The sequence below is a fragment of the Aythya marila genome (genome assembly GCF_965140915.1).
Source record: "Aythya marila genome assembly, chromosome: 5".
Taxonomy (NCBI): Eukaryota; Metazoa; Chordata; class Aves; order Anseriformes; family Anatidae; genus Aythya; species Aythya marila.
The window spans coordinates 35,123,441-35,150,992 of NC_139046.1; the positions used below are offsets into that span (position 1 = coordinate 35,123,441).

General features: G+C 42.9%; 1 protein-coding gene across 5 annotated transcripts in view; it reads left to right on the forward strand.

Moving 5' to 3' along the window:
* The window catches only part of DPF3 (double PHD fingers 3), a gene marked incomplete at its 5' end in the record, with an annotated part of 159,261 nt that extends 136,954 nt beyond the window's left edge, over positions 1 to 22,307 (forward strand). For 3 of the 5 annotated variants that reach the window (XR_014317553.1, XR_014317554.1, XM_082760930.1), the window contains one exon: positions 2,733 to 3,480. Coding sequence is in view for 3 of the 5 variants with exons in the window: in XM_082760930.1 (XP_082617056.1) it covers positions 2,733 to 2,812 (80 nt within the window). Of the gene's footprint in view, positions 1 to 2,732; positions 3,481 to 19,491; positions 19,605 to 21,006; positions 21,089 to 22,132 lie in introns of those variants that run through there. The other 2 variants (XM_082760931.1, XM_082760928.1) reach the window with 1 other exon arrangement.
* Positions 22,308 to 27,552: the final 5,245 nt, after the last annotated feature.

The window sequence follows — 27,552 nt, forward strand, 5'->3', positions numbered from 1 at the left end:
GGGCTGACACCAGCATAGCCGGGTCAGAAATGAGGAAACTGCACAGTGCCAATTGTATCCTCAAAGACACGTAAGTCCCAAACCAAACTAGGAAGGCATAAAGAAAGTGAATTCTATGTCATACCTGAAAAATAAAGTCATCTTTGAAATGAGAAAGAACTGTGATGCTCTGTATTCCTCAGCGATTTCAGCAGTTCAATGAGACCTGCTGTTCTGAGCTTTATAAGAAGGAGATCTTTGAAGGTACAGTCCTTCAACTAATCACAAGCCTGGCTCTTGCAGTCCACATCCAAAGACGTCCTTCTTATTAGAGGAAGGTTAGCACAAGTCTATCCGTAGATTCTCCTGAAACTTATATGCTCCCACACAAACCACATCCCAAAATAAAACCACTCCAATGTGGAATGTGAATAAAGGAAAGTTTCATCTCAGGTCCAAATTCAGGCTTACCCATGTTTGTTTAATCATGTGAGCTATGTTCTCTGGCCCCTTTCTACTGCTTCATACTAAAGGATCTTAGAAAAGGTACAGAATTTCCTGAGCCATCCTCTGCAAACTGATTCACAGATGGGAGCAGGTGGAAGTGAGGAAGTGACGTGCTGCTTGAGCAGCCGATTTGTGGGAAGAAAGGCTGTGTGCGCAGATCCTTAGCATATTCCATTCTGTGGTACTTAGAGGACATGTTAGCAGGGGCAGACCTTATCTCTTGCATAAAAACAGTTTAAAATTTTAAGCATGATGGTATTGAGAAGTTTTAAGAAAAGGGATTCTGACATTACAGACAATAAAGGGAGGCCACGAGGCATGTGGCAGAATAGGGTTGAAGATGGAATCTGTTTTACTTCACTTTGCATCTCTTCCCTCCACCCTGGTGCCCCCAGGTTTGTGGGTTTGTGGCTTGGATATTTATTTCTTGTATATGTAATATGCTTGGGATAACATTGCACATATGTGGTAAGGTCATGAATGATGAGGCTGGGCTGCTGAAACACGGTCCAGGGAGAACTTTGCCACTGGCTTCAGAAGGATTAGCACTGAGCTTTCTTAGCTATTGCTTTTATTGAATGAAACCTCCCTGTTAATACGCTTGCTAGTATGGTGTAGACAAGCTCTGAGACGGCCATTTGTTTCAACAGAATGTGTTATTAGAATCCCCTCCCCGCATTGTTTTGCCTTTGAGCTTTTACATTAGTTATTCATTTTGAGTTCCAGTGTGCCATTTTACAGTCCTCAGCTTAGGCTCTTGATTGAAGACAGAGACTCAGTTTGCTGCCTGCTGGTGCGTGGAGCAAACCAGAGCTGCACCCAGAGAGCCGCTGAGTCCAGGCTGTGCTGGGGCACCACAGCATTCTCCTGGCTGCCTTGCCTTTCTTTGGTTAATCCTTTTAATGATGTTTTGAGATGGATCCTGAAATTATGATTCAAATACCATCAAACTGTGGCGCTTTCAAAACCTGGATCCTCAGACAATTTGCCTCTTTCACATGGCAAGCAGTTTTACTGAATCGACTCCTCAAGCAAACATTGTATTGACCCCACTGGGAGTTGTCTCATTATAAAAACTGCAAAATCTGCCCAGTGTGTTTTGTGCTGCAGCATATGTAGATGTTTCCAATAAACACCCATTTTGTATTTTCTTCTATTTTTCTCTTATTTGTATAAAATGTGTCACTATGAGTATATGTAAAGTATGAGGCATATACATGTGTTCATGCTGGCATGGGGTTGTTTTGACAAACCCTCACAGTGCAGGAATGTAGCCAGGCTGAATTTTTGCTGACTGAGCCATTACAATAAACCCTACCAACCTTTGTTCTCTTTGCCAGATATTTACCAGGGTTGAAAAAGCCCAACCTGTATAAATACCATAGAGTACTGAAACTGGGTTGGAACTTTTTTCATGTTCCTGTCTGATTTCTCCATGAGTGTTGAGTTGCCAGCTTCAGAGGATGGAAGTTATAGTAACATTTAGAAAAAAATAAAAATAAAAAATCCACAGATGTTGCAATTTCAAGTTCTGATACCTCGTTAAGGGGTTGCATCCAGTTCATATCATTGAGTTATTCTTCCTGTCACTGGCAGCTTCTAAGATTTTGGACCTCCAAGTCATCCAGAACTGATACGAGAGGTGTGGGGAAGGTGTGGGGCAGGCCCTCCAATTTTGTGGGAATAAACATGAGTTTTTTTAAGCTCAGGAGCTTAGTGGTATACAACTTAGTCCATTCATGGATTAAATTAAATGCAAAATGCAAATTTTCACGTGTTTCCAGAAGTTATCACGTTGCTGCTGCCCCTGTGCATATGGTTCAGAATCCTAAAAATGTCTTCTGTGCAGTGCTGCATACACTCATGGCTCTGTTCAACTAATTAGCAATATAGCAGTGTAATCAGAGCAGGATTTCATAAGCAAAAATCTTAACCTCTAGTGAAGAGACAGCTATATAAGCTGAATGATGAAGGTTATTTAATGACGTTCACAGTAAGAAAGATTGACAGCATTTGGTGCCTTTCTTTTGGATGTGCTCCTTCATATCCCGTTTGTTTGCTTCATATTTACTTGTAGCTCCCCCAGTCAGTTGAAACTGAGTCTGTCGATCTATGTTTTCAAAGCACTAGAATGCAAACAGTGTTGGAAGGTTGGTTTGTGCTTTTTCTGTTTTATTCTGAGCACTTGCTTTTGTTGTCTGTTTGAGTTTGTTTAGTTCTACTTTCTATTGCCTTTCCCTCTGCAGTCAGCCCTGCCCTCATGGACTCCAGCATCCTTCAAGCAAGACATTTCAGAAGAAGGCCGAGAGAAGCCAGGATGCTTTGATACTTCTCCTTGCCCTGACCCTTCTGTACCTGTTTCATCTGGCACAGGAGCCTGGACTGCGGGAAGCCAGCTGCCAACTGTTCAGAGAAGTTCTGGGGATGCCCTAAGCTGGTGCAATACAAAGAATTTTTTTAAAGTCTTGATTTCACTTTCTTTTAAGCATGTGTATAAACCCAGGTCAAACTGGAATTGATCTACAGTAGAACTGACTGAAAAACAAACAAACTGAAAAAAGACTTAACTATTTTATTTATTTCAATATTTAAGAGAGAAAAGAAGTGCTGAAGTTGCACAGTATTTTTGTTTGAAATACATTTTACTTCAAATTTTAAATGCAATTTTGTGAAGACATGAAATTTTAAAAAGCACTTAATGTAAAATAAAGACTGAATATTTACTTTAAGGAAAAAAACTTTTTTTTTAAATAACGAAAATAAAGATCAACTCTGCTCTCTCTCTTACTTTAAAGAAGCCATTCATACATGTGCTGGGTATCTTTGTTTTTTGCAAATTGGATGTGGTAAGTGAAGATTGTTCTGGTTTACTTTCTCCTTAATAATAACCTGTTAGATGCTTAAAACTTACTTTGCTGTATTTGTGTTAGGCACAAATCTGAACAAAAACTGTTGAAAGAGCAAAGATCAGGCTCAGTGGCTGGATTTTTTTGTTACCATATGTTTTGTCCAATTCAAAGGACTGTCTTCTCCCAGTAGGATTGATGTGTCTCTTCTGCACAGAAAAGCAGGTTTTCACTTGAGCAACTCTGTGAAATACCTCTGCTGAAAGAGGGCTTTGCAAAAAATGAAAACAACTCTGTTAATCCCCCTACCCCCCTTGTAATTCCTCAGCTGATTGTGAGTTGGTTGTAAGGAAAGTATCTAAGTGTTCAAATGCTCTTGCATGGAGCTTCCTGTTGGAGTCAAGGATGATGCTCTGTGTAGAAGCCTTGTGTATTTCATCCCGTTATTAAGAAGTAGTCGTCTTTGAAAAGTATAGAGATGCACCTGCATTTCAGCAGTGAGCAACAGGGGTTGCTCAGCAGGAGAAGAATGTGAGTTCCCACAGCTGCAGTCCTAAATTATCCGGTGAGGAACATTCACAACCCTCATTCTGGGTTGTTAGCCATCTTCTCAGTGAAACAAGTTCTGCTTCATGTGAGCACTGGGGGAGTTTGTTGGCTGCCAAATCTGCTCACAGCAGATAGTGTAGGACTGTTCTCTGTCATGTGTGGTGCAGGGTAGGAAGGATGCAAGATAGCCTTGTGTCTTAGGAGAAGGGTATTGGACTTGGCTCTGAGATTACCTATCCTCTGTGGCCAGGGGTACCTATTGGGATAGATCCAGTGTATAGTTAGAAAAAGTGTTTTTGTTAATGTGGATTATGTTGGCTTTTTGAGTGAAAAAAAGCAATGTCACAAAAAATTCATCCTGAGTAGGTGAAGCTGCCAGAGAGCCTGATCCTGCATCATGTTTCTTGTGCACCTAAATCTCAAACTCACCTCATTGAGACATTTCCATGTGTCAGCAGTGGATTTTGTCCTATGCTCCCTCTCCCTTCTCCTGCTCCCTCCTGCATAAAGACATAGAGCCAAAAATAACCATATTAAATCTTTGGTAAACCTAAGTCCTGCTCCCACTAAGTCAAATGGCAAAATCCATGTCATAATCAGGCTCTTTAGCAGAATGGGTTTGCTTTGTTCATTTTGCTGATTTCCAGGCTTGCAGTGGTGAGCTGCCTCTAGAGGAAAAAAGAAATCAAATTTTATTTAATCAAAATATAACAAAACGCACAACTGTAATGAAGATTTACAAACTGTAGGGTCTGTATCCAGTTTGTGTAATATTCCTTTCAAATAAAAGTTCTGCTTCCAATGCCCCTACTGTATATTCCTCTGTAAATATTACATTATCAAACCGATTCCACAGGGTCTTTTTTAGTGCAAATAATCTTCTTTTAAAGAGATATTGTTGAATAACGTACTTGTACATATACTTTTCTAAGCTCTCCATTGTTTATAATACTCTCTTGAAGCTTAAAATAAAACTTCCTCCTCTATTGATTTTGTTTTTCTTTACCATTTTGTAAATTACGACTCTTGTCCCTGGATTTTGTTTTGTATTTCTTAATGAAGCTTGAAGTTAACCAAAACTTCTCTTCCTTTTTCTCACATACTTCCTTTTAACCCTAGAAATTGGTCCTGTTACTTGCTATAGTGAAGGCAGGCAGGAAATAAAATACTGCTTTTGTGTAGGACTCATTTTGGTAGTATATCCTGTGACTTGGTGGTAGTAGAAGATCTTCCTCAATGTGTTTGTGTTTTAATAACCTTCTTTATGAGATAAATAGAGTTGCAGTGAGGTAATTTAGACTCAAAGGTAGAGTCTAAATTATATGATGCTCTTTGTATGGATTTTAGTGACATCGCCTTATGGAGCCGCGACCCTACCTATGACTCTTCTAATCCAGTCACTGGAGTGACTGCCTGCCAGAGCCAAAGCTGTGGTTCCCTTTGCTGCATTTCACAGTGCAGGCATGAAACCTCCCTTTCCCTTTACACATCTAAGATTAGTAGTGTGGTTGTATAGGATGGGAAGAGAAGGAGGAAAGACTGTTTCAGATTAGATGCCCTCTTTTTGAGAAAAGCCATGTTTCCTCTTCCCTAATAGACCTGCTGTCATTTTTATGAAGTTCTGTTGTTTTTCCTCTGCCTTACCATTGATTGCTCTGTTACCAGTAGTGGCTATAGATGGGCCTTTTCATTTTGGCAGCTGCTTGCAAAAATAGCAGCAGGGATGTAGTTTTTAAGAGATCTTCTGATGTGGGTACAGAGCCTTTAGAGTAGTGGGGAATAAAAACACAGCAGATCAAACAACAAATAAGTCCTAAAGAACACAGCAGAAATGAATCCAATAAGGCAACATAGAAATTATAGTAAACCCCTAAGAATTGTCGAACATGAACTCCTACCTTCATGATTTGTAACATTTCTGTCTCAGAGTGTGTCTTTACAGCAGAGTTAGCTATTTCCTGTGAAGTTTTATTTTTCACACGTGTAATCTTACTTTCCATTAGCGTTTTGTCTCTTCACTCAGCTGGCCAGAACATGACTTGAAAACTTCACTGCCTACCTTCAGACCTTATCTTTACCTGTGCAAGGCCCTTTGCAGATTTACTGAAGGGAGGAGGAATCCAAAATGCATTTCTGCTACCCTTGCTGTCCCATCACTGTGGCTCTTGGAAACTTCTTTAGGATCTGGTAGAGCAGCTTGTGGGCTGCTCGCTGGCTTGTCCTGAGCCGTTCTGCAGCTAAAAAGGTCTTTCTTTCCTTTGCACAGTTTGGACGTGGGGGGCCAGAGACAGCTGAGGAGGTGGGGTAAGGTGCCAGCTGTATTTCTGAGCCGTGCTGAGAAGGTAGCTGTGATGCTTCCTGAAGAGTGCATGCTGATGTTGCTAGTTTTAAAGCTGCTCCTAGCAACTTCCAGTTTCCTTTCTGTGATTTGCTCTCAGATATTCTTACAATAATCTAAACTGTATGCCTACAGAACTACTTTTCCAAAGGGACTTGATGGGGGCATGCAATCTTCCTGCCCTAAGGCAGTGTTGGTAGGGAGGATGTGTGGTGACAGATTCTGAGCCCCTGGCCATTGCTGCTTTTGTTCTTCTTCTAGCTCCTCTTGAGCTTTCTGCTGTGCTGCACAGGACAGAGAGACCCAGATGGAGGTTGGACTGGGGGCAGAGCTGGACAAATGGTGACAAATCAAAGAAAGGAAAGTTGAAAAAATGAAGGAAGGAAGCAGCTCATGGCATCAGAGCACTTTTCTTGTTCAATAGGTCATCTCCCACTCTTAACTCAGTTGTCACATTCATTGTTCTCGGTGTGATGGATACACAGAGCAGAGCTAAGCATTTCTGCTAAGGTAACCAGGAGTGAAAGGGTACATTGAAACTGGCCTTTATGGATGGCTGTCAACACCTTGTTTGGATGAATGGGATCCTTCCCACCACAGCGGAGCTATTGCTACAGGCTGTCAGACTCCACAGAACAACTCTGCATAGGTCTTACTTCAAATGTTTTTGTGCTTTTTGTTTATTTCCTCCCTCCCTCTCTCTCTCTCTCTCCCCATCTCTCCATAGGCCAGGAAATATAAATGTTATAAAGGAAAGTTTTAATTCTACAGAAATTATCTGGACAGAAAAAAACAGCACTGTTCTGTCATCCCCAGAGCTGATTTCTTTGTCATGCTGGCTAGGAAGTTGGCATATTTTCCTGTATGGAGAAGGGTTCTTGCTGGTGAGAATCAGGTGCGGCAGAAGGGGGAAGTAAAAGTGCTCACCAACCCTGCTGCAGCTGCTGGGTGTCCCCACAGCCACGGCCCCCTGGGATGAGGTTTAGCCGAAGGCTGACAAAGCCGAGAGCTGCAGTCCTGAGTTTTCTGAGTAAACTGACAATGGAATTGGCTTCTTTGCTTTGACCTGAGCTAGTACACTGCACTGGTTTCGGTGACATAGCCTTTTCAGTTCCCCATCCCACCCCTAGTGTTGAAGATGGATCAGTAGGACACCCACTACCTCATGCATAAACAAGAGCGCATACAAGCATTGACTTCTCAGCCCTCTGCTTTGGCTGAGCCTGTCAAAATTGTGGCCTGATGTGTTATAATCTTTGTTGTCCCTTGGAAATTGTTGTAAAATTGTATTTCCTTTGTTCCACCAAAGCTGGGCACTTGTAACAGTTTAGTTCTATCTTTGATTTTAATGAGTAAAGCTGAGAGCCATCCATCTGTGGCATCTTAATTTCACCAGTATATTTTTTAAAACCTGACTGCATTTTTTTTTGCTGTTTCAGTGTATGCTCTTGCTGTGTATCTAGAAAAAAAAGTATTATATCTGAACTTTTGTTCCTGTATTCAATAATTCTTCGTGATGCCATGATGTGTGCACCATGATGGGAGAAGCACGGCATTTACCTTTAAAAAGTACAGATTTCTGAAGTGTTTGTTGTTGCTGTCATTGCCACCCAGGATATAACTAGAAACAACTTTATTTGATGTTGTCTAAGATAGCTGTAGTAGCTCTGCATAGCCTACAAACCAAATATTTCAGTGTTATGGAAAAGGCAATATACTTTGAACACTGAAAGCTAGGTGGTGGGCTGAAGCTCTCAGAACTACTGCTACCTGCTGGAGAGAGGCAGCTGCTCTGGAGAGCTTGCAGAAGGGTTTGTCCTCTTTGGGAGCCCAGCTGATCCATCTTGAACAGGAACAGGTGTAACTTCCCTTTAATGTCTTATGCTGAGTGTTTTTCTTCAAAGAGTGACATTTTGTTTCTCAGTGCTGTTAATCTTCCAACACAAATTCTCAGTAAGACCTTCTAGTTTATCTCCAGAACTGCACAATTATTAAGAGTCATTCTTCACTTGGGCTGAAGTCCCTTCTTATTACAGTTCTTCAGTCTTTGCTGTTAGTGGCCTGGTGTTGGGGATGCTCATTGTGGGTTGCAGGAAGAGAAAGAGCATGACCAAATCTTTCAGATACAGCCATCTTGTTTTTAATCAGAGCAGAAATTTTAAATAATGCTGGAGTGAGTTTTGTCAAGCATTGCTGAAGACTTAACTTACTAATTTAGATTTCTTTCATGTACCAACAGCCATTAACTCCTTCTTATGATGAATTCAGGGGCCAGTACCGAAGCCAACTCTCAAGTTGAGAGGAAATCCCTAGATGGGAAGCAGCTGGAAGCTATGCTGTCACTGGAGGGGTACTTTTATTTTAGCATAAGACAGCCTTAGCTTTCCAGTTCATGTAGCACATTGTATGGTGGAATTTACATAGGGTGTTTTTGAGCCTATGTTTGAGAAATTCACTTTCCACTGTTGGTGCAAATCATGGTTGCTTCACATCAGTGCTCTGCTGGGAGTGGCTTAAATCTGTTAACCTGCACTACAGTCTTTCCAGCCCTTTCCTCAGGCTCAACAACTCATTTTAGCATGCAGTGGATTCTGCAACTGTGTCTTGGCTCAGAAGCCTCGTCCATTGCTGGGATACCTGGGCTTGGGCTTCTTAAAGAAGGTCCCAGCTCTTCTCAGGAAGACACGCAGGGACTCGGCTGGCATCTCTGAATATGCCCATCAGCCTGGAGGCTTAGGAGAGTTATTAACTATCTACAACCACTCTCTGGGTTCAATTCAGATTGCTGTTGTACTCTTCAGCCATCCAGATGGTTCAGAGCCTTAGTGTTCCTTCACCTGGAGAAGAGGATCTTCCCTGGGCTAGGGAGCTTCAGTTCCCTTGCAAGGCCAGGTCAGCCTCTTCCTTATTCAGCTCACCAAGACCACATTCTCACTTCTGTTAAGGATGAGATTTTACAGGTATTTACAGATGTGATAGAAGAAAATGTAAGGGAATCTCCTAATGATGTATACACCCATTAGATTCCTCTGTGATTGTTTAGGAGCTTGCACCTGGATTTATGTTGAAAAGAGCTAGTCCTGATTAGGCTCAGTGCAGCTGTCACTGAGAATTGCCAGGGAGCTCTTGGGTAAGTGGATGCCACCTCGTAGTGAATGTTGCAGGTGATGAACGCCCTCAGTAGCTGTGAAAGGTGCCCAGGTCAGACCAGCAATGCAGGAGAGGACTTCCCAGCCCCCTTGCCAGAATCACCAAGCAGCAGTCCTGCTAGCCAGCACAGCAGCCAGCTCAGAGCAGGGGCAGAGGACTGAACAGATCCCAGTAGTACAGTGGAAGATCATTTTCTGGCATTAAATAGAATAATGTTCTACTTTCATATAGCCTCTATTAAGCAATTCCTCTGGTGCTGAAAAGGAACAGGACGAGTGAACTGTTTAATGAGGGACACTTGTGTCCACTGCAGTGGAACTAGCTAATTTCTTGTTTCATCGGAAGTGATACTTAGCTGTTATGAAATACGGGTTGTGTAGGTAAAAGCAATGCTGCTCACTTGTTACAGGTTAAAGAGTGCTCTGCACCTGGGCTTTTTTAATCTAATGTCTACAAAAACAAATGATGGATTTTTATCTGGTCTTTTTCTACTTAAAAACAAAACAAAAAAATCCTACTGTTTTGGAGTCTCTGGCATTATTTTGTTACAAAGTGACTCAAAAGGGCTGTTGAAATGACTGAATTGAAAAGTGCCGTGGTGAGGAGAAATGATTTTGGTTTGATTCAAAACTAAATGAGTTCTATTTTTCTGAATGGAATGACCCTTTTCCTTCCTTTCCCACTGCCAAGTGGGCTCTGACTTGAATGAAACATTTCGTTTGTGAGTATTTTTTCCTCTCTTAAAAACAATTAAATGGAGCTCACTTTTAAAGCAAGGTACTGTTCCAAAATGAAAGTAAAGCTTTTTGTTTGTAAAATTCTGGCACAAAATGTCTCACCCTTTCTGAAAAATCTGTTTCTGCCTCTGCTGTTTCTTAACCCTTTAACACCTCAGATTTTCTTTTGACAAAAAGCACTTTGTTCAAATTCAGGTATTTACTCAGATATTTAGATCAGCCTGGAATTGCATTTTTTAGAAAGTAAACTCATAGTTGTCACAGCCTTTTTCACATAGTGGGCATGTACCAATGCTCTGCAGCATGTAGTGAGCTGATACTTCCCTCGGTATTGATGTTGCTGGCATTTTGATGGGGAAGTGAAAACTGGCTGCCATGTTGATGAAATCTCCATTGGAGCTTAAAAATTCCTAACCAAACAGAAGGTTTAGCAAATGGAGAAGGGAAAAATCAGTATTCGGTGGGATTTTTCCAGCTTCTAACACTGCATTGCAAACAATGGAGAGTTTGTTTAAAAAAAAAAAACTCTGCTGCCTATTCTGTAGCTGAAAGAGCTTTAAATCAATGGGGGACTGAAGTAGCTTGCTTTAAATTGTGTTTAGTTAAGTGAGGCAGTCCTAGTTATGTCTGAATATACAATCATACAACTGCATTAGCAACAGTAAATTATGCTCGTGTGGGAAAGTCAGACTTCTTGCATTTGTGGTGTGTTCGTGTGGGTTATCAACCATCTACTCATCATATGCTGAATTTCTTTACCTGGATGGTACATAGTTACCTCATGCAATCACCATGAGGTCACTGTCTATGCAATGGCATGGTGTCTTCTGCATAGTTAATTTTATTTAATATTAAAAAAAAATATATATTTTTTTTCTCTGGAGTTTGCCATTTGATTTGAAATTCCTGGAACCATCCTGGTAGTGAATTAACCTAGAATTGCTCTTCAATCATTCTAGAGAGAAAGTTTGTTCAGAGACCAGTACCACTCTCCTTTTCAGCTCTCCCATCCCCTCCTTTAATTCACCTGTTAAAGGAGGTTTAACTCACCTGTTAACCCAGCCTGCCCTATTTCCAATGGGCAGTGGCTCTTAGCAGCACATGGCTGAAGTCACCCCTGAAGTTCTCCTCAAAGCCCTTGGTGCCTGGGGAGGACTGCAACTGGTCTCCGCAGGTGCCGCCTCGAGAATATGGTGTGCTGGGCAGCACCGACTGTCCCTGCAAACGTGCTGCTCCCAGGTTGTGCCAAGGAGCCATTTAACACCAGGAATACTGAGGAAGGACCAGGTGTCTCATCAGCAGTTGGGGCTGAAGGTTTCAAGCAGGTAGCAGAGTCCTTGTTCGCCTTAAAGGAAGGGGAGGAGGGGCAGAGCTTATATCTTGCTTTATGGGGGGAGGCTTAATGGAGTTTTTCATGCAATGCTCTAGTAGAAGGCTATTCAGGCTGCTGTTTCCCTAGCATTTTAAATAGCACCCTACTCCTCTCATTATAGCGGGAGATTTTGGCTCTCCCAGGGGGGAGGAGATGTTCTAAATGGGCTGCCAGGGAGGTGGATTTAATGCACTAGGAAGAACTGGCTTCACCAAGTTAAAAAGCAAAACAAAACCCAATCCTCCACTCCTATTTTTAGTGTTTATGACCAAGTATTTTTGCTTGGTTGCTCATTTTGAAAGGGTTTAGTGAGCCTGCCAGTTGATTGAAAGCTCTGTGGTGTGTGAGCTGGCCGGGCCGGGGAGCCCGCAGCGCATAGCGACGAGGTCGGAGCTGCCTCTGAGTTTTTTTCCACTGCAGTTTGTTGAAGGGTAACGAAAACGTCCCCCAGGCAAAAAGGGGATGTTGGCTTTCCAGGTTGTGGTGATTCATCTTGTCCGGATGAGCGGCCTTCCTCCCTCCCGCTCCCACATTTTCATCTCATCTACCTCACCCCTGCTTCTCTTCACAGCCGAGCACAAACCTGCCCCGCATGGCACGGGCTGCCCGGCTGGGAAGGCCTCTGGCGGCCGTCCCCGCTAGGCCTACCTGCTGGGCAGCGCTCGCCTTCGTTGCCAGGGTTCCTGGCCAGTTTGTGCTTTATAAATGGGTTTATTCTCGTTATTAGAAGCTGCGTCCCTGGCATATGGAGGCCGTGCAGTGCCTGCAGGCAGGTTTCCTTCCTGTTGGTGTTGGTAAGCCGCCCAAGTGCCTCCTGGCAATTAGCAGATCGTTACCCATGAAGCTGCGCGGTGCTGCAGCCTGGTGGGTTTTCGGGAGGTCACTCTGACCTAATTCACCCCCAGGAATCGTACAGCGCTGGCATGACTTACCAGTGCATTAACGAGCTGATGCTTCGCTGTGAGGTTATTTGAGTGCTTCCACATTATGCTTCTCAGGGAAGAAATAGCCATTTTGTCCGGCAGCCAACAGTGTCTGACAGGGACCAGCGTGGAGCAGGAGGGAGCGGAGCTGTCTGGTGGGTCACAGCAGGCACGAGGTATTTCCTTTGGGGTTAGGCATGGGGTCCGTTTCTGACCCCCTGGGTTGCAAAGGTGCAGAGTTTGCTGTGTGGCTTCTGCCTTATCGCAGCCTCTCTGCACCAATCAGAGCAAAGTCCCTCAGGTAGGAGCCAAGTGCCTGCAGCTCTGCCCCACCAGCAGCTTTGCAGCGTGGGGAGGCTCTTTTCAAATAGTTTTCCTGTAAGATTTGTGGCATATACTACTGATAGGGTGCTGTGGGATAACTCAGAGGGACTACCACACCTTCAGGATGGCTTGCATACCTCACTCCTGCTCCTCAATTTGTGTGCCCTATAGAGGTCATTCCCAGCTCCCACCCAGTGCCTCCTGCTGCCATGTGACAGACACAATTGCTCCATCCTGGCCTCAGCTAATCTCTGCAGGCCCGGCTGTGCCTGGATGTGCACGGTGCCTTCGTTTTGTTTAGGCACATATGCCGGCATTGCACCCAGCTTTCCTCCTGACACCCTTGTAGTCAAGTTTCTTTGTCCCAGTGGATGTTCTCGATGCTTACCAGCATTTTATGTGGTGGTGTTGTGTAGTCAGAGCTAGGAGAGAGTTGCATGGGGAAACTGGTGCCCAACTCTCAGCCAAGGCTGAGAAATTTTCCAGCCGCTTCCCCGAGATGCGGGGTGTTGTGGTAGGACCTTGCTCTTGCTGTGCCCTTTGGTGTTTGCATGGCCAAAGCAACAGCAGGGGACTGCAGTGGGAACTGCTGCCTTCAGCACACAGAAATGTTTTTTAACTTCATCAAGATCTCTGGTGTAATCACTTTCAAACGCCAGGCTTGTCTGCTTTCCGTTCCCATTGACTCCAATTATACCTGCCTAACTGAGGCTGAGACCTACCCAGTATCTTTTGCACAGGGGTTTTATTTGTCTCTTGGGTGGGCAATTAAAGCAGGTTCTCTCCTACCAGCGCTGAATATTTGAGCTGTCTGTAATTTATGTGCCTGTTTTTGCTGGAATGGGCACCGAGGAGCAATGCAGTGCCTCCCGTGTGCAGATGCAGCGGTGTGCCCTGTGCTCGGGCCCGCTCCTCTCCAGCCCTGTCCACACCGGGTAGGAAGGCTCCAGGGCCAGGAAATGAAGTGATAGGAGCTAGAAGCTCTGCCACAGCCGAATGGTTTCAGAGCTCCATCAATTATTAAATGAGTTAATTCTTCCACAATTACTGGCATATTGCAGCATATTAGAGTAGAGGAAAGTTGGTCTTGCACCAAATCAGACAGACCAATCTATGAAGCAAGGCCCCTGAGTCCTTTTGGACTCACCTCCGTAGCAGCGCCCGCAGCACCAGGTCATGAAGCCTTGGACACTGGGGGAATCAGCCAGGTTTGCTCATTTCCATGTAGAAATTCACATTGGCAATACTTCCTCTCCTCTCTTATGCCTTAGTAGTGAAACCCAATGGTGCCTGTGAGTGAGGCTTCCTTTGTTTCTTGTTTGCTTGTTTTTCTTAAAAGGCTGAGTTCAGCAGGGCTCAGCTCTGAAGAGGGGGAGGCTGGAGCTCCTCATCTGCAGCTTCTGGTGCCCGCCCCTGCCATGGCCTCAGGGAAGCCTGTTACATTTTTCTGCATGAAGTACTCCGGCTTCCCCAAATCACAGAAGTAGCGAGGCAGTTGGTGCACTGGATCCTCACCCTACACACACTTCCAAAAACTTCTGTTTATGAACACTTGCACTCGAGCAGGCAGGCATATGTCCCTGCATCACAGTGCCTCGGTGTTGCCAGACGGGAAGGGCCAGGAAAATGCCAAGAGCTCCGTGTCCTCACCCCTTAGAAATGCTTGGTCTTTTTGTCAGAGCTGCAGCTCCTGGAGCCCTGGGATTCTGGCAGCCTTTTGGTTTGGTTGGATGGCTTGCTTTTTTAACGACCTTCTCTAATCCTTCTATTTGCTTGGGAACCTTTCAAAGAGGAACCCTAAAAGGCTCAAGAATTAAAATGCAAATAAAACGTACTTTTAATAATCTACTGATTGGCAAACTTGGCTCAGAGTTTTTGAATGTGTGGGGTTGTTGACACCAGATATCTGTAAGCATGCTGAACTGCATTTTCAGATGGACAATGTAGGGCTACAGTTTTATATCACAACCGTAAAAACATATCCCTTAATAGAATTACAAGTTACTTTTCCCTTCTTTTTTTATGAATAACACTAATAATTCTGTCTGATGATGGCAGTGGTCATAGTAATGCTTATCCAGTCTTACGAAGAGGAAATCTTGCAGTTTCTGTGCATGCATGTTTGGATGGGGTTCCTGTGTCGTTATATCTGTAATATGTATTTATGGCTGTTTAAAGACCTGAATAGTTTATGGAATAAATTCTGACATGATATAGCCAGGAGCCCTGTGGGTTTTCATTATGCTATTGATTAAAAAGCCTACGACTACACAGTGAAGATAAAGGAAGGAATTGGGAACTGGGTGAAAATTCCTTTTGCTCTGTATAAATAATTTCACATTTGTTTTTTCAAAAAGGACTCTTTGCTTATTTTTTCCCCTCAAGATAATCTCTGCCTTTGTTTGAAAAAGGTTATTGATTGGATTGTTAACTTAAATAGTCTGTGGCGGGTGTGACAGAGCACATGGCTGCAATTAATCTTGTGATGCAGAATCCATTATTGAAGAAGCACTAATGAGCCATTCGCAGGCCTTCGCTGGTCACAGAGCGCCTGGGAGCAGCAGATTGCTCCTGCCCTTTAATGTCAGTTTTGGTCTTTAGTGTTACACAGCCAGCGTAAGCAGAAGAGATTTTTAGATTTTTTTTAGGGTATTTCTGTTTAAATTCTCTGTACCATCAGCCTGCAAGTGCGCCGCACGCAGGAGTCACAAAATGGTGGCTGAAATGCTTTCGCCCCCCACTCCTCAGATCAGATGTCCAGTGGACACAATGTACAATTAAAGCCAGCGGCATGTGAAACATGGATGTCACTGTAAAATATTGTCTCAGTCACAGGGTTCAGATCCAGATGAGAGTTTTGACAGAGATGGGGGAGCATTCAGGGCTGATCTATACTTTAAAATATTGCTTGAAGACAAAGGGATGAGCTGTTGGAAACCTGCTCGCTGCAAGTTTTATTGTTTCTGTTGTTTATAGCTATTGCAGCATAGCAAAAGTTTAGGTAGAGAATAGTTATGGTAGATTAGAAACTGTCGATGTTAACATATCACCTTCTCCTTCAGCAGAACTACTCCCTGGATGTATTTTAGAGGTCTGTCTATTGACTTCAGTGACACCATAAATATATGTTACTTCTGCCTTCTGTTAGATCCGCAGAGCTGATACAGACATGTGAGAGTGATCGGGAGTTTGCCAGGGCTGAGGCACCACCTAAATAATTAACCACAATCCTGCTGCAGACTCTCTGCAGCACACCTTAACATATTGAATGCAATTTATCACAAGATTATCAAAATAGTAGTATTTTTTTTTTTCATCCTGACCAAATAACTGATGAAAGTAAGTGAAAAAGCCTTTCCAGCTCTTGGGCTTGTGCACTTCCATAGTATTTGTAACTGGAACCGCATTTTTGACTGCTCTTTGTGTGAAGTAAAATTGTTCACAAGCTGAACTAACCTTTATATTTTTTAAATGAGTTCAGATCTAGCAACAGAAGTTATGTTGTGTGAAGCTACAGGGCTTTTTCCTCCGGTATTCCACCACAGAGGGAATGCTGTGATGTGGAGCAAGGATGGTGCTCACTGATCCAACTCCAGGAAGTCTTGGATGTGAATTTTCTGATAGGTTATGGAAAACACTGCTTTTTCAACCAACGTAACAGGAAAACAGAGGGATGATGATGAAGGAGAGCAAGCAGGGCAGAAAAAAAGGATTTTAATGTCTTAAGTGTCCACTGTCATGCTTGCCATACACTGCAGTAACTTATCAAGCTGCTGGCATAAATAAAAATAGTCTTTCCAACTTCATTTGGTTGGGGCCATGGTACCACATGGCATGTTTAATGTGAAAGAGGATCTGACTTGGAGGCTAAAGAAGGAGATGTCCATGAAGTGTTCCTTTTGCTTTGGACAAGTAATGGGTCCTGGGCTAACAGAGAGTGGTCTATGGCTATGCAGACATGTCTGTGGCCACTTTTTTCAGACTTCTTTGTAGTCACAGCATTTGGAGAGAGAGACCAAAGAAGTAAGTTAGTATGTTTTGCAAAATATTCTCTTTGCTTCTGAAAAGAAGCCATGGTGGCCCTCACTCCACTAATAATATTTTCTAGGGAATACTCAGCTCACAACACCCTGCTCCTTTTAGGCTTGGGGTGGGTGCGGTTCTTAAGAAAGGCTCTACAAAATTGGATGTATCACTTCCAGGGTGGGGCACCACTGATATGAGATGTGCAGAAAATGTGCAAGGTGTTTCTGAGGCAAGCGAGGAACTAGAGAGTCAAGACTAATAGCTGGAAGGGAACAGGAATGACTGTGAAGGGACAGAGAGAAAGCAGTGAGCAGAACCTGACCTTCATGTTGTGTGAGAAAGGGATAGGCTCTAGCTGGAGTCTGCAATGAGCAATAGGAGTATGCAGGCAAGTGAGCACATGAATGCATGTAGGCATTTAACTTTGATTTATTTATCGAGTTTGATAAATAAAGTTTGATTTATTTGTAAGTTTGATTCCATATCTGTTTCTTTTCAAATGTGACTGAAGCTATTTAACTGATTAACTTGCACCCCTCTACGAGTTGTTTTCTTTGATATATTCCAGCACTTCACAACCTTTCTGGATGCCGACTTGCATCTGTAGGGATGAATCCCTCCCTGCTGTGTAGTGTGGCCCATTTGTTCTATTTACTGGTGTTGAAATGAGGTTCTGCATTTGCTGTAAATCAGATCTGGGAGATCGTTTCACTGTCATGTCAGGTTTTCTAGTTTGGTAGCATCAGAAATTATATGAGGTCTTCTCAGCCAGAAAAGGTCTTGTGTCACGGAATTGCCTTCTGGACAGTTGTGACTTCAGGGTCCCCAGAACTTCAGTTTGGACTTGGTTCTCAGTAAATCTCAGTAAAATCTGACTTCTGTTTTGTGCTGACATTTCAAGGGCTCCAAGAGTTAGTGATCTTCTTAGCAGGTCTGAGCTCATCGGTACTGTCAAAACACTTTGCTCAAAGGCTTAAAAAAGTGACATGAACAATGTCATTGGTCCCTCCTTCCTTAAATATCTTCTTTATTTTCTGTTCAATTCCCTTAATAACTTACACACACACATTTCTTTGCTGGGCTTGGTTGTCATATCAGTACCATGCAAATGTAACTGCAGAACCAAAATCCTTGTTCCACCGCTTGGTAACAACATGGGCACATAAAGAAAATATATTTCCCACAGCATTATTGCATTACCCAGCAATTCTCAGCAACTGTTTGCTTCACTAACTGGAAAATATAGATGCTTCTTATAGGCTGGTGGTGGGTAATGTGATAACACAGCAAAGTACCGCTGATAGGTCTGGTAATGAAGACAGTACATCTATGCCCATGTCTCCTGTAGCCATGCCTGTTCTTCTTATCGGAGAAACAGCTTTTTTTTTTTTTTTTTTTTTTTTTCCTCCATTCTTAAAAAGACACCTAGGCTGGTGGAGGTGGCAAAGATTGCTTTCTACCCACTGGCTCTTTTCTAAGAACAGATCTGCTAGAGGTGAAAAAAGCCCACACACTCAGTGGTGTAAGTTTCTAGAAGTAGTGTTGGATGTGCGTACCTGTATTTCTAGATATTCTCTGCCTTTAGGTGAGCAATTGAATAGTCCTGTCCCATTTCCCCTGCCCCAACTCTGCACAGTACAAATGCTTGTATGTGCCAGAGAGGGATGCTAAATGCAGGGCTTTCCAAGCAGGCGAGCGATAGCTTATTGCAGGAGGTTGCTTTAGCCAGATAGGGGTGGTTTGGGACTACAGCACTTTATTTCAGCGGTATATTTTTCTTGTTTTGTTTTGCAGAAGGAACACTGATCCTACCTTTGGTTTGTTTGTTTGTTTGTATTTTCCCCTCCAGAAAGCCCATTGCTGACCCCGCTACTGTGATACTGCTGTTTTGCAAAGCTGGAGTCGACACGCATGTAGGGGCGGGGGTTGTAACTGGCAGTTTGTCCTCCCCGATTAGATGTGACTGTTCTGCTAGCTTTCCCTTCTTTATTCCTTTCACTTAGTTCGTTGTGGAGTTGGCTTGGGGTGTTTTCCTTTTGGTTTCTTGTTTTGATCCTGGAAGGTTAGCTGTGAAATTTGGTTTCTTCTGTGCCAGCAAACTTTAGCGGCAGAGCTCTTAAAAAAACAACCTGACAGCTGCATCCCTCCGTCCTGTCTTGTCTCTTCTCTGTATGCTGCTGCTTCCATGTAAGCAAAGTTTACAGAATTGCTTCGCCCATCTGGACACCAGGAAGGGAAGTTCTGAAATGGAGAATAACCTCATTTCCACCAGGTCCTTCGGTCCGGTCGAAACAACGCTCATTGAAGCTGTAGTCCAATTGCTATTAAGATGGATGGGCTCCCTCTAAAATTGGGTTTGTTTCTGACTTCATCCTTTCTCTTGTTTTCTATCAAAATAAAAAACAAGCAAGCAAAAACAAACAAAAAGCACAAACAAATGAACAAAGAAACCTAAACCCGATCTCAAAAAACAAATCCAAAGACAAAAAGCCAAACCATTTTTAAGAGCTCTGAGTAAAACTGCTTTGCCAATGGGGAAAGGGTGGGGATGACTCTGATTTTTCTCTTGTGCCCGGCAGCGAAAGGGTTAATGCCTGCTTTCCTCTTTGGTATCTGTTAGTTGCAGCCCATGTTGTGATCAGTCCATGTCCATGTGCGTTTTGTTCCCAAACATAATGCCGGTTTGCTGACGATGGGTAAGTGAGCCTTAACAATGACGGTTGTTTCCCATCTTCCTCAGGACACCCGACCTGCCTGCAGTTCACCACAAACATGACTGAGGCTGTTAAAACCTATCAGTGGCAGTGCATTGAGTGCAAATCCTGCAGCCTTTGTGGGACCTCTGAGAACGATGTGAGTTTTTTTTACCTTTTCGTGCCAGTAAGCGTCACAGCCAGGGGATGCCGTGCCCGCCCCTGAGAAGCAGGTGGCAATGCTGTGGGTCATTGCCTTTCTGCTGCTTTCCTACATCTCCTGGGAGGAGATACTCCTGAGAGCAGGGATGGGCTCCTCTCAGCGACCCGGTCTCTGCTGAAATTACCGTGGGTATCCAGTAGGGCCGCTTAAGATGGTGTGCTCATTCATTAGAAACTAGCTGGAGGCCATGCACTCATGTTGCAGGGAGCTGCATAAGAGTAGTGTTTTTAACATTACAATCAGGAATAAATCTGAATGGGTGATAATCCCAGAGATGACAGGTATGTTTCTTCGGTCCAAGATTTTATTTACTCTGTTGGCATGATTTTTTAATCTTAAATATAATATTCAGGAAACATGGAAGCATTTGGATTGCGATGGCTGAGCCTCTCATGAGTCACCTAATCACCTTTTCCAGTGATTTCCAGACCATGACGCAGAGTCTGCAGCTGAACATTTTTTTTTTTTTTCTTCCTCCAGTTAAAATCTAATGATAAGGGCTCTTGATAGTCTGTAAGAAACCTGGAGAACTGACCATGTCCGAAGAACTTCGGAGACAGTAGTTAAGGCTGCATTCCCTACAGCAGAATGAATTTGAAGCCTGAAATTTTAGTGGTAAATGAGGAAATCTGAGAATAGGGAGCTGTTCTGTATTAGGAGCCAGGGGCACTTTGGAGAAGGATTTATCCCCAAAAGTGTGTGAAAGAGCTGCAGACCATGAGGTAGGGTCACATTTTTCACATCTCCTTCACAAAGTATATGCTACTCAGTTAAGTTTTTGATAACTGGCAAAGTCCAGGCTTTTGATGAGAAAGGATTCCTCTGAAAAAATGAGATCCAGCATTGATCTCACAGGAAACGCAGGAGCCCAGCAAAGCGGGGAAGCCAGTCCTCTTCTCTCAGTACTGACCTAAGAGCTTTTGGTCCTGCATCATAAGGCCACTTTGGAGAGAAAGTCCTCTGGTTCTCCCAGAGATTTCCCAGTTAGAATCTAAGAGAATTGTAGAGATTCTTAAGAGTCTAATCTTCTAAGAGAAGGATTTCAGTTAGAAATCTCAGAGAGATTTCCAAACTGTCTTTGTGATGAGAAGGGCTCTCAGTGGCCTCTCAGAAATATGGTGCTTGATCCTGGACCCACAAATGTGATGTCTTTTACATCCTTTTACATTCCCAGTAACCCCTTAGTCTCTATGTTGCAGCTCCTTGCTCCTAGTTGAGCAATGCTGATTACCATGCTTATGTTTTCATCTTGGCATGAGACTAATGTGCATCATTTTATCTCTCTTCTCCTCTCCTTCTCTCCCTTTCCCCCTCTGTCTCTCCAACAACCCTGCCTCAGGACCAGCTGCTCTTCTGTGATGACTGTGACCGTGGCTATCACATGTATTGCTTGAATCCACCAGTCTTTGAGCCCCCAGAAGGTAACATATGTTAGAAATCCGCTTTGAAAATCACGATAAAGTCCCTGTGGAGAAGAGTTTCAGAAAAGTGGCCTGGGCCATGCAGAGTTAAGGAAGCAGTAGGAAAGGAGAGGCAGGTAGCTCTGGAAAGAAAGCAAATGAGTAGGCCTGGAGGGCCTGTGTGATCTGAGATGTCCTGTGCAATCTTGCATAGTCTCTACTTCCTCTTCCAGCACATAGCTCTTCTGCAGGTCATGGGTACCTTTGGATGTCCCAGATGGCATTGACTCCTCAGTTTATGCAGCTGAAGTGAGCTCCTGTGAGCTGTGACTTTGGACTTCCAAAGAAGTCAAGGTCCCAGAGAGAAAGCTCCAGATGGGAAGCTATTCTCTGGAATAGCTGAGTCTGTTGTAAGGAAAGAGGATTAAGAGAAAAAAACTCTTCCTTTCTTCTCTGGCCTGTCGTTGCCTTGGAAGGGTGAGGGTTTTATGGTCTGTATTACATTCGTATGCAGTTAAAACCTCTAAAGGGGATTGTCTGACTATACTGCTACTGGTTGCAGTTTGCCTCCTGGTTTTGGAGCAGAACTAGGCCCTTACTGTTATTGATTCTCTGACTGAAGTCTGCAGAGAGCAGTAGAAATGGAGAAGGAGATGTCTGGGTACAAATGACTGCAGTTTACATGAGGGGTGAGACAAGAATAATTACAAATTAATCATGCATGCAGGAGCTAAATGTTTGTAACTTTGATAAATGGGAAACTAAAATCAGGAGGGAAAAATTTGAAATGGAGCTAATAATTAGGTAAAGGTTTCTGTTGGAACGGAAAGTGGTGTATTGAATGTATTAAGACATAAAACACCTATGAGCAGGAATGCACATCCCAGCTGTGTTTTAAGCTGTGTAGAGAGGCTACATGCATGACATCAAGGGCACCAGAGCCTGCTTCAGATGCATAGAGGCAATTCCAGTGTCAGGAATGTTTGATATTCTATTCAAGCCAATCTTGAAATAAACTCTGAGTATCTGGATTTGGTGTCATAAGAAGGATTTCTTCATTTGCAGGGAGTTGGAGTTGTCATTTGTGCCGGGAGCTGCTCAGAGAAAGAGCATCAGCTTTTGGTTTCCAGGCCTGAGGAGCTCCAGCAATCAAGAAACACTTTGCTCCTCATGTTGTCATACCAGCACACAATTCCCATTGAGAACACAAAGACACAACCCACATCAAAATGAATGGACATTCAAGTACAGGAAGAGGTATCTGTCGTATTCGCTGTCACTGATGCAGAACCTCCTGGGCTCTACGAGAAGGATCGTGTACTTTCCTGATGCTCCGGATGAAATCTCTTCACTGCTATGCATGGTTGCTGCTTACCGTCACGGGCTCACATGCATTATGGAAGGGGGAGGGTTGTTATATTGACACAGAGAAGTCAGTTTTGTGTGGCCTTGTGCTTTCTGTTTAGTCTTCTTCTTGAAGGAGGAATAGTAAAATATCTCCCAAGGATTTATTGGTGAGTACGTTGGTGGGGAGCAGCACCAGTTACTCCTCAAGGGCTTGCCTGGAAATCTCTTTACTGCAACCACTCTGTATTCATACGGGGCTTTGCGTTGCATTAGTTCAGTACTTACCCGGTTGTGAACAACACATTGTCACTGAGAGAACCACTGATCAAAATTTTTTGCGGGTGACACTTTCTCCCTTGGATCAAATGCTTTGCTTTGGCATATCTTTAGACATCTGGTTTCAGTATTTCTGACAGAAGAGTAGGACCATTATGAACACACGCAGATGCTTAGGAAAGCTTAGGAAAGTCTACTATGTTTGGTATTTTTGGATATTCAGGGACACTGTCGTACTGCAGTGCCATCACACACACAGTTCAGACTCATCATTTTATTTGTTTTGCTCAAAAAAATTGTGAATGGTTATGTATCTAACTGTCTTGCTGTTTAGCTCAGAAAACTGAATGAAAGCAAAATGTAATTTTAAGCAGATCATAGAAAATGAAGGTGTCCGTTTTCTGAGCCATCTAAAGTAAGGTGAAAAAAAAAGGAGCAACATTGGCTTAGGGTGGTATGAAGCACTTTTGATTATTACTATTTTTTTAATTTCTAAACGAAAATATTCTGCAATTGAAAATGGAAATTTTATTTTAGGAATTGTCTCATCAGGAGAAGTTGTACTTTTTTTTTTTTTTTTTTAATGAAAATAGTTACCAGGATCTATCTGAATGTTCTAATCATTTTGCCCCACAATTCTATACAACTGCATTTTTGACAAACATGATAATTTGGCAAAAACCTTCCAAGCTCTCGAGAAAAGACTGCTTTACTGAACCTAATATGGAAAGAAAGATTTTCATAGTTATTTTAAAATTTAAATAGAAATAGTTGTACTTTGTTTAAACAAACCTCTACATGTGAAATGGAGAAACATTAAGCAAGAGCATCATTGGAAAAAATATTTTTACAGTTGAGTCCCTTTGAATAACTTACAACATTGCTAGGAGGACAAGTGAGTCCATTAACCATTTTTTACCAGATGCATCTTTAAGGTTAAAAACATGCAACTCCCCAGACTGCCAAGTAGCCCAGGAAGATCATTTTCCTGAGTATGATGTATATTACTTTCTATGCATAGATTTAAGTGGGATTAAAACATAAAGTTATGAGAGTCCCAAGCAGCATGTGGTTCAGGTTGCCTGTACTAGTAGGTAAGGACACTGAAGATTATATTTGGGATATTTATATTGGTTGAAATTTTTCTGCAAAAATTAAATGTCCCTGAACGCTTGAAAGGACATTGTGGAAGAATATCAGTGAGCTAATTTTTCTTCCTTCTCCTGCTAATTACACTTAGTTAGAATGAACTTTACTGACCTAATGCACTTTTCCTCATTATTTAGATAGTTTCTTCACCTTTTATGTTTTGTAGCTTGCACAGTAGCCATGTCAGCTGTTGGATTTTCCCATGTGCTGTCATGAAGTAATTTCAGACTGCAGTGGGAGTATTTTAATCTGTTAGAAAAGGAGTTTAGAAAGTATTTATCCTAGTCGTATTGGACCAAATTTCTTCTGGAGCAGCTGTGCTGGCTACCTGGGATTCATTCAATACCTTAGTTTCTGTGTGACAGCCCCCTGGGTGAGCCAAGAATACAAAGATATTTGAGTACCACATGCAAGGAGGGTAAGGCTTATGGGCGTGCATGAGGTGTCTGGTACATGGTTGGACAAAGCTCTAGAAAAAATGTCAAACAAAGCATCTTCCTCACTCACAGTTTGAGGAACTGCCCATCACTGCGGTCCCATTCAGATTTCTGTGCCACTCCCTCTGCCCTGTCTGCTGTCACCCTGTTTGATGGGTGGTCCTGGGGACATGGCCGTGAGATAGTGTGATCCTCCTGGATGCATCGCCTAAATTTCTGGTAGCCCTCTGTGGGCTGTTGGTGGGACCAGCCAGTGCAGAAGGTCAGTGCTCTCTGTCCTGTGATGGAGACATTGCTGAAGGAACTTTGCTCTGCGTGCCCACCTGCTTTCCTGTTTTGCCCTTGTGATCCATACCGCTGACCGTATTCTCCTCCCACACTGTAGTGAACAGCATTGTTCGTGGTTGTAAGTATTCGTTAGTGGCACTGCTGAAGTTTCATCGCTAATGAGGTATGACAGAATAGATTGCTAGACCTTCGGCGGCAAAATATTGTTGGAGATCAGTGTAAGATCCCATCAGCTTTTAAAAATGGAATGGATTTGTTGGAAAGTATGTTTGTCGTGCAGTGGGCAGGGCAGCAAGGGGATGTTTTTCCTGAGCACTGACAAAGACATGTGGGCAGGGAAAGCTGTTAGTGAAGGCAACTTGGTCTTCCTTTTAGCCTGGCAGACTGAACTGAGACAAAATTCAAGGTGTTGTGCTCTTTATCTGCTCTGGGGATAGCTGGGATTTCTCTTTTTTGCCTTTTTTTTTTTTTTTTTTTTTTTTTTTAAAGTGATGTACCCAGTAAATCATCTTTGTACCTGCTCCCCTCTGTGGTGAAGTTCACACTCCATGTGTGAGCTCGTTGGCAGTCCTCAGGGTGATCAAACTGACGTATTTCAAAACTCTTCTGAGTAGGCAAAGCAAGCTATTTTCTTAGCACAAATCAGGCCAAACTACCATAGGAGGTGGTAGATTCTGCATCCCTCAAAGTCTTCAAATCAAGACTGGGCAGTTTCCCAGAAGACATATTTTAATTAAATACAATTTTAGTTAATCACAAGAATGTCTGACTGGAAAAGGCTCGTGTTGTAGAGGAAGCTAGACTAGATGATGTAATTGTTCTTCCTGTCCTTATTATAAAAACAGATGTTTACCAGTTGAGGGGATGTATTTAAATTAAGATGTGTCTGGGTAAAGGCCTTAAAATATGTTAGTTAAACATATTCATGAAATCCTTCTCATTTTTAACTCATTCTGGGTAAACCTAAAAAGGGTCAGTTACAGAAAAGTGTCTTTATGAAAGCAGTAAATAATGTAGTACCTCCTTCATGCCCTCAATGGCAGCTGTTGGTGCTAGCTACCTCAGGCTTTTCCAGAGAACAAAAAAATCAGTCTGCGTTGTGTGGAACTGTGGCTTGGTTCTGGCTTTCCCTCCATAGTATGTGAATGCAGGGTTGTCCAGTTTTCTGGAAGCCAGAAGGGGCAGAGAAATGATCTCAGTCTTCAGATTGCATCTGAAGCATTTGAGAAAACGTACCTTAGGACACTCCTTGAGCTAGGAAAGTCACCATTAAGTATGTTCTGTAAAAATATTACTCAAAATAACTTTGAAATTGTTATTCTTCACCTTTCTTTAAAAAGGGCTCAGTAAATTCTGCCCCAAAGCAAGAGCCTGTGCCGTGCTGTGGGGCTAGTGCATGTTCCTCACACCTACAGCATCTATTTTGACAGGGTTCATCTGGGAGGTGAGGACAGGATGGGGGTAGAAAGGAATATTAATTAAACTTGCCACTGCTGCAGGAGTGGTGTACATTGTGTGCAAGGAAATTCCAGGTAGAGCTGGGCATGATTTTTCTGTGTGGAATAACTTTATTTCCAAAAAAAAAAAAAAAGTGCTTCTGAGGGAACCACAATTATTCACATATCCATTTGCAATCTGACAAATTATTTCATGTAAAAAATATGGGGGAAATATTGGAAAAGGTGAAACTGTGTGTTTCAACACATCAAAGCCTTGCATTAGAAGAAAAAAAAACCACAAAACAGTATCTACTTAACAGAAAGTTAGCATCTATGGAGGAATAAGAATCATCTAAGATGATGCGACTGGGTACATCTAAAAGTAAAAGAAGATAAATAACAGAGCAAATGGTAATTTTTGTGTACTAGGGACACTTCCCTAGTGAGGCATCTTTAATCAGTTGATCTTGTCTGTCTGTCTATCCCATCATTTAGCAATGCCAACTTTTAGTCTATAAAACTGTCTTTAGAGCAGAAGGGGAAAATGTTTTATGTTTTCCTGGATATAAAAATATGGACAAAGAAACACTGAATATATTGGGAACACTTTGGCACCAGTCTAGGAGGACAGAAAATGCAAATCTCATTGAGGAGGCAATTGAAGATGGATTGAGTTGTCAGTTTTGTTGAGGGAGACTGCATGTTGGCAAGAGGAAGTCCTCATCTGAAATGTTAACAGTAAGGCAGTTGCACATTTTTGTGAAAATAAGTTCTGCAGGGAGGAACAGGCAGACAGGAGAGGTGCCCCACTTAGTGAGCTGCTCTTTTCATCTCATTTTACCTGTCCATAGTGTCTCACCATCAGCACTTCCAGCAGGGATCGTGGCACTGCTCTGGGCCAAGGAGTGGTGTGCTGCAGTCCTGCCTCTCAGATGCACCACGGAAGCCTTTGCCAGGTGCCACCACCACTGCCCATCGAGGCACTCAGCCGAGTGTCTGCAGGAATGGCAAACAACAGCTCCTGCTCCCCTGGGGAGCAGGGGAGGGACAGACTTTTTAGTGTTTACCCCTTTATTTCACACATGTCAGTGAGAACACCAGGTGTTTTGCTGCTGGGGAATCAAGCCAATAGCTTATTAATGTTTGCAATGCCTTTCTGCCACCCTGGGTGAAAATGCAAAGAATTATACTACAGTATTCACTCGTACATTTAGGATATGCATTGGTACTGTTATTTTGAAATGAACAAGCTACTGTTTCCAGATCAGCTTACTGCCCTGTGTGTGCGTAAAGTTAACAACAAAGCCCTTCGTGCTGGAAAATTGCTGATTTTTCAGGTCCTGATGTTTTATTTCAGACTCCTATCAGTCTAGCCACCAATCTTGTCCAGTTCATTGCAGCAAACCCAAGATTTCACCTCCACAGTGAATCAGGAAATGTTCCCCCTCTGCCCGCGTTTCAGAAGGAAGGTGAGAGAAGGGCAGTTCTGAGTCTTCATATTCTGGGTGATAAAGAACAGGTCTCTTTCATGGTCATCGGGGTACATTGG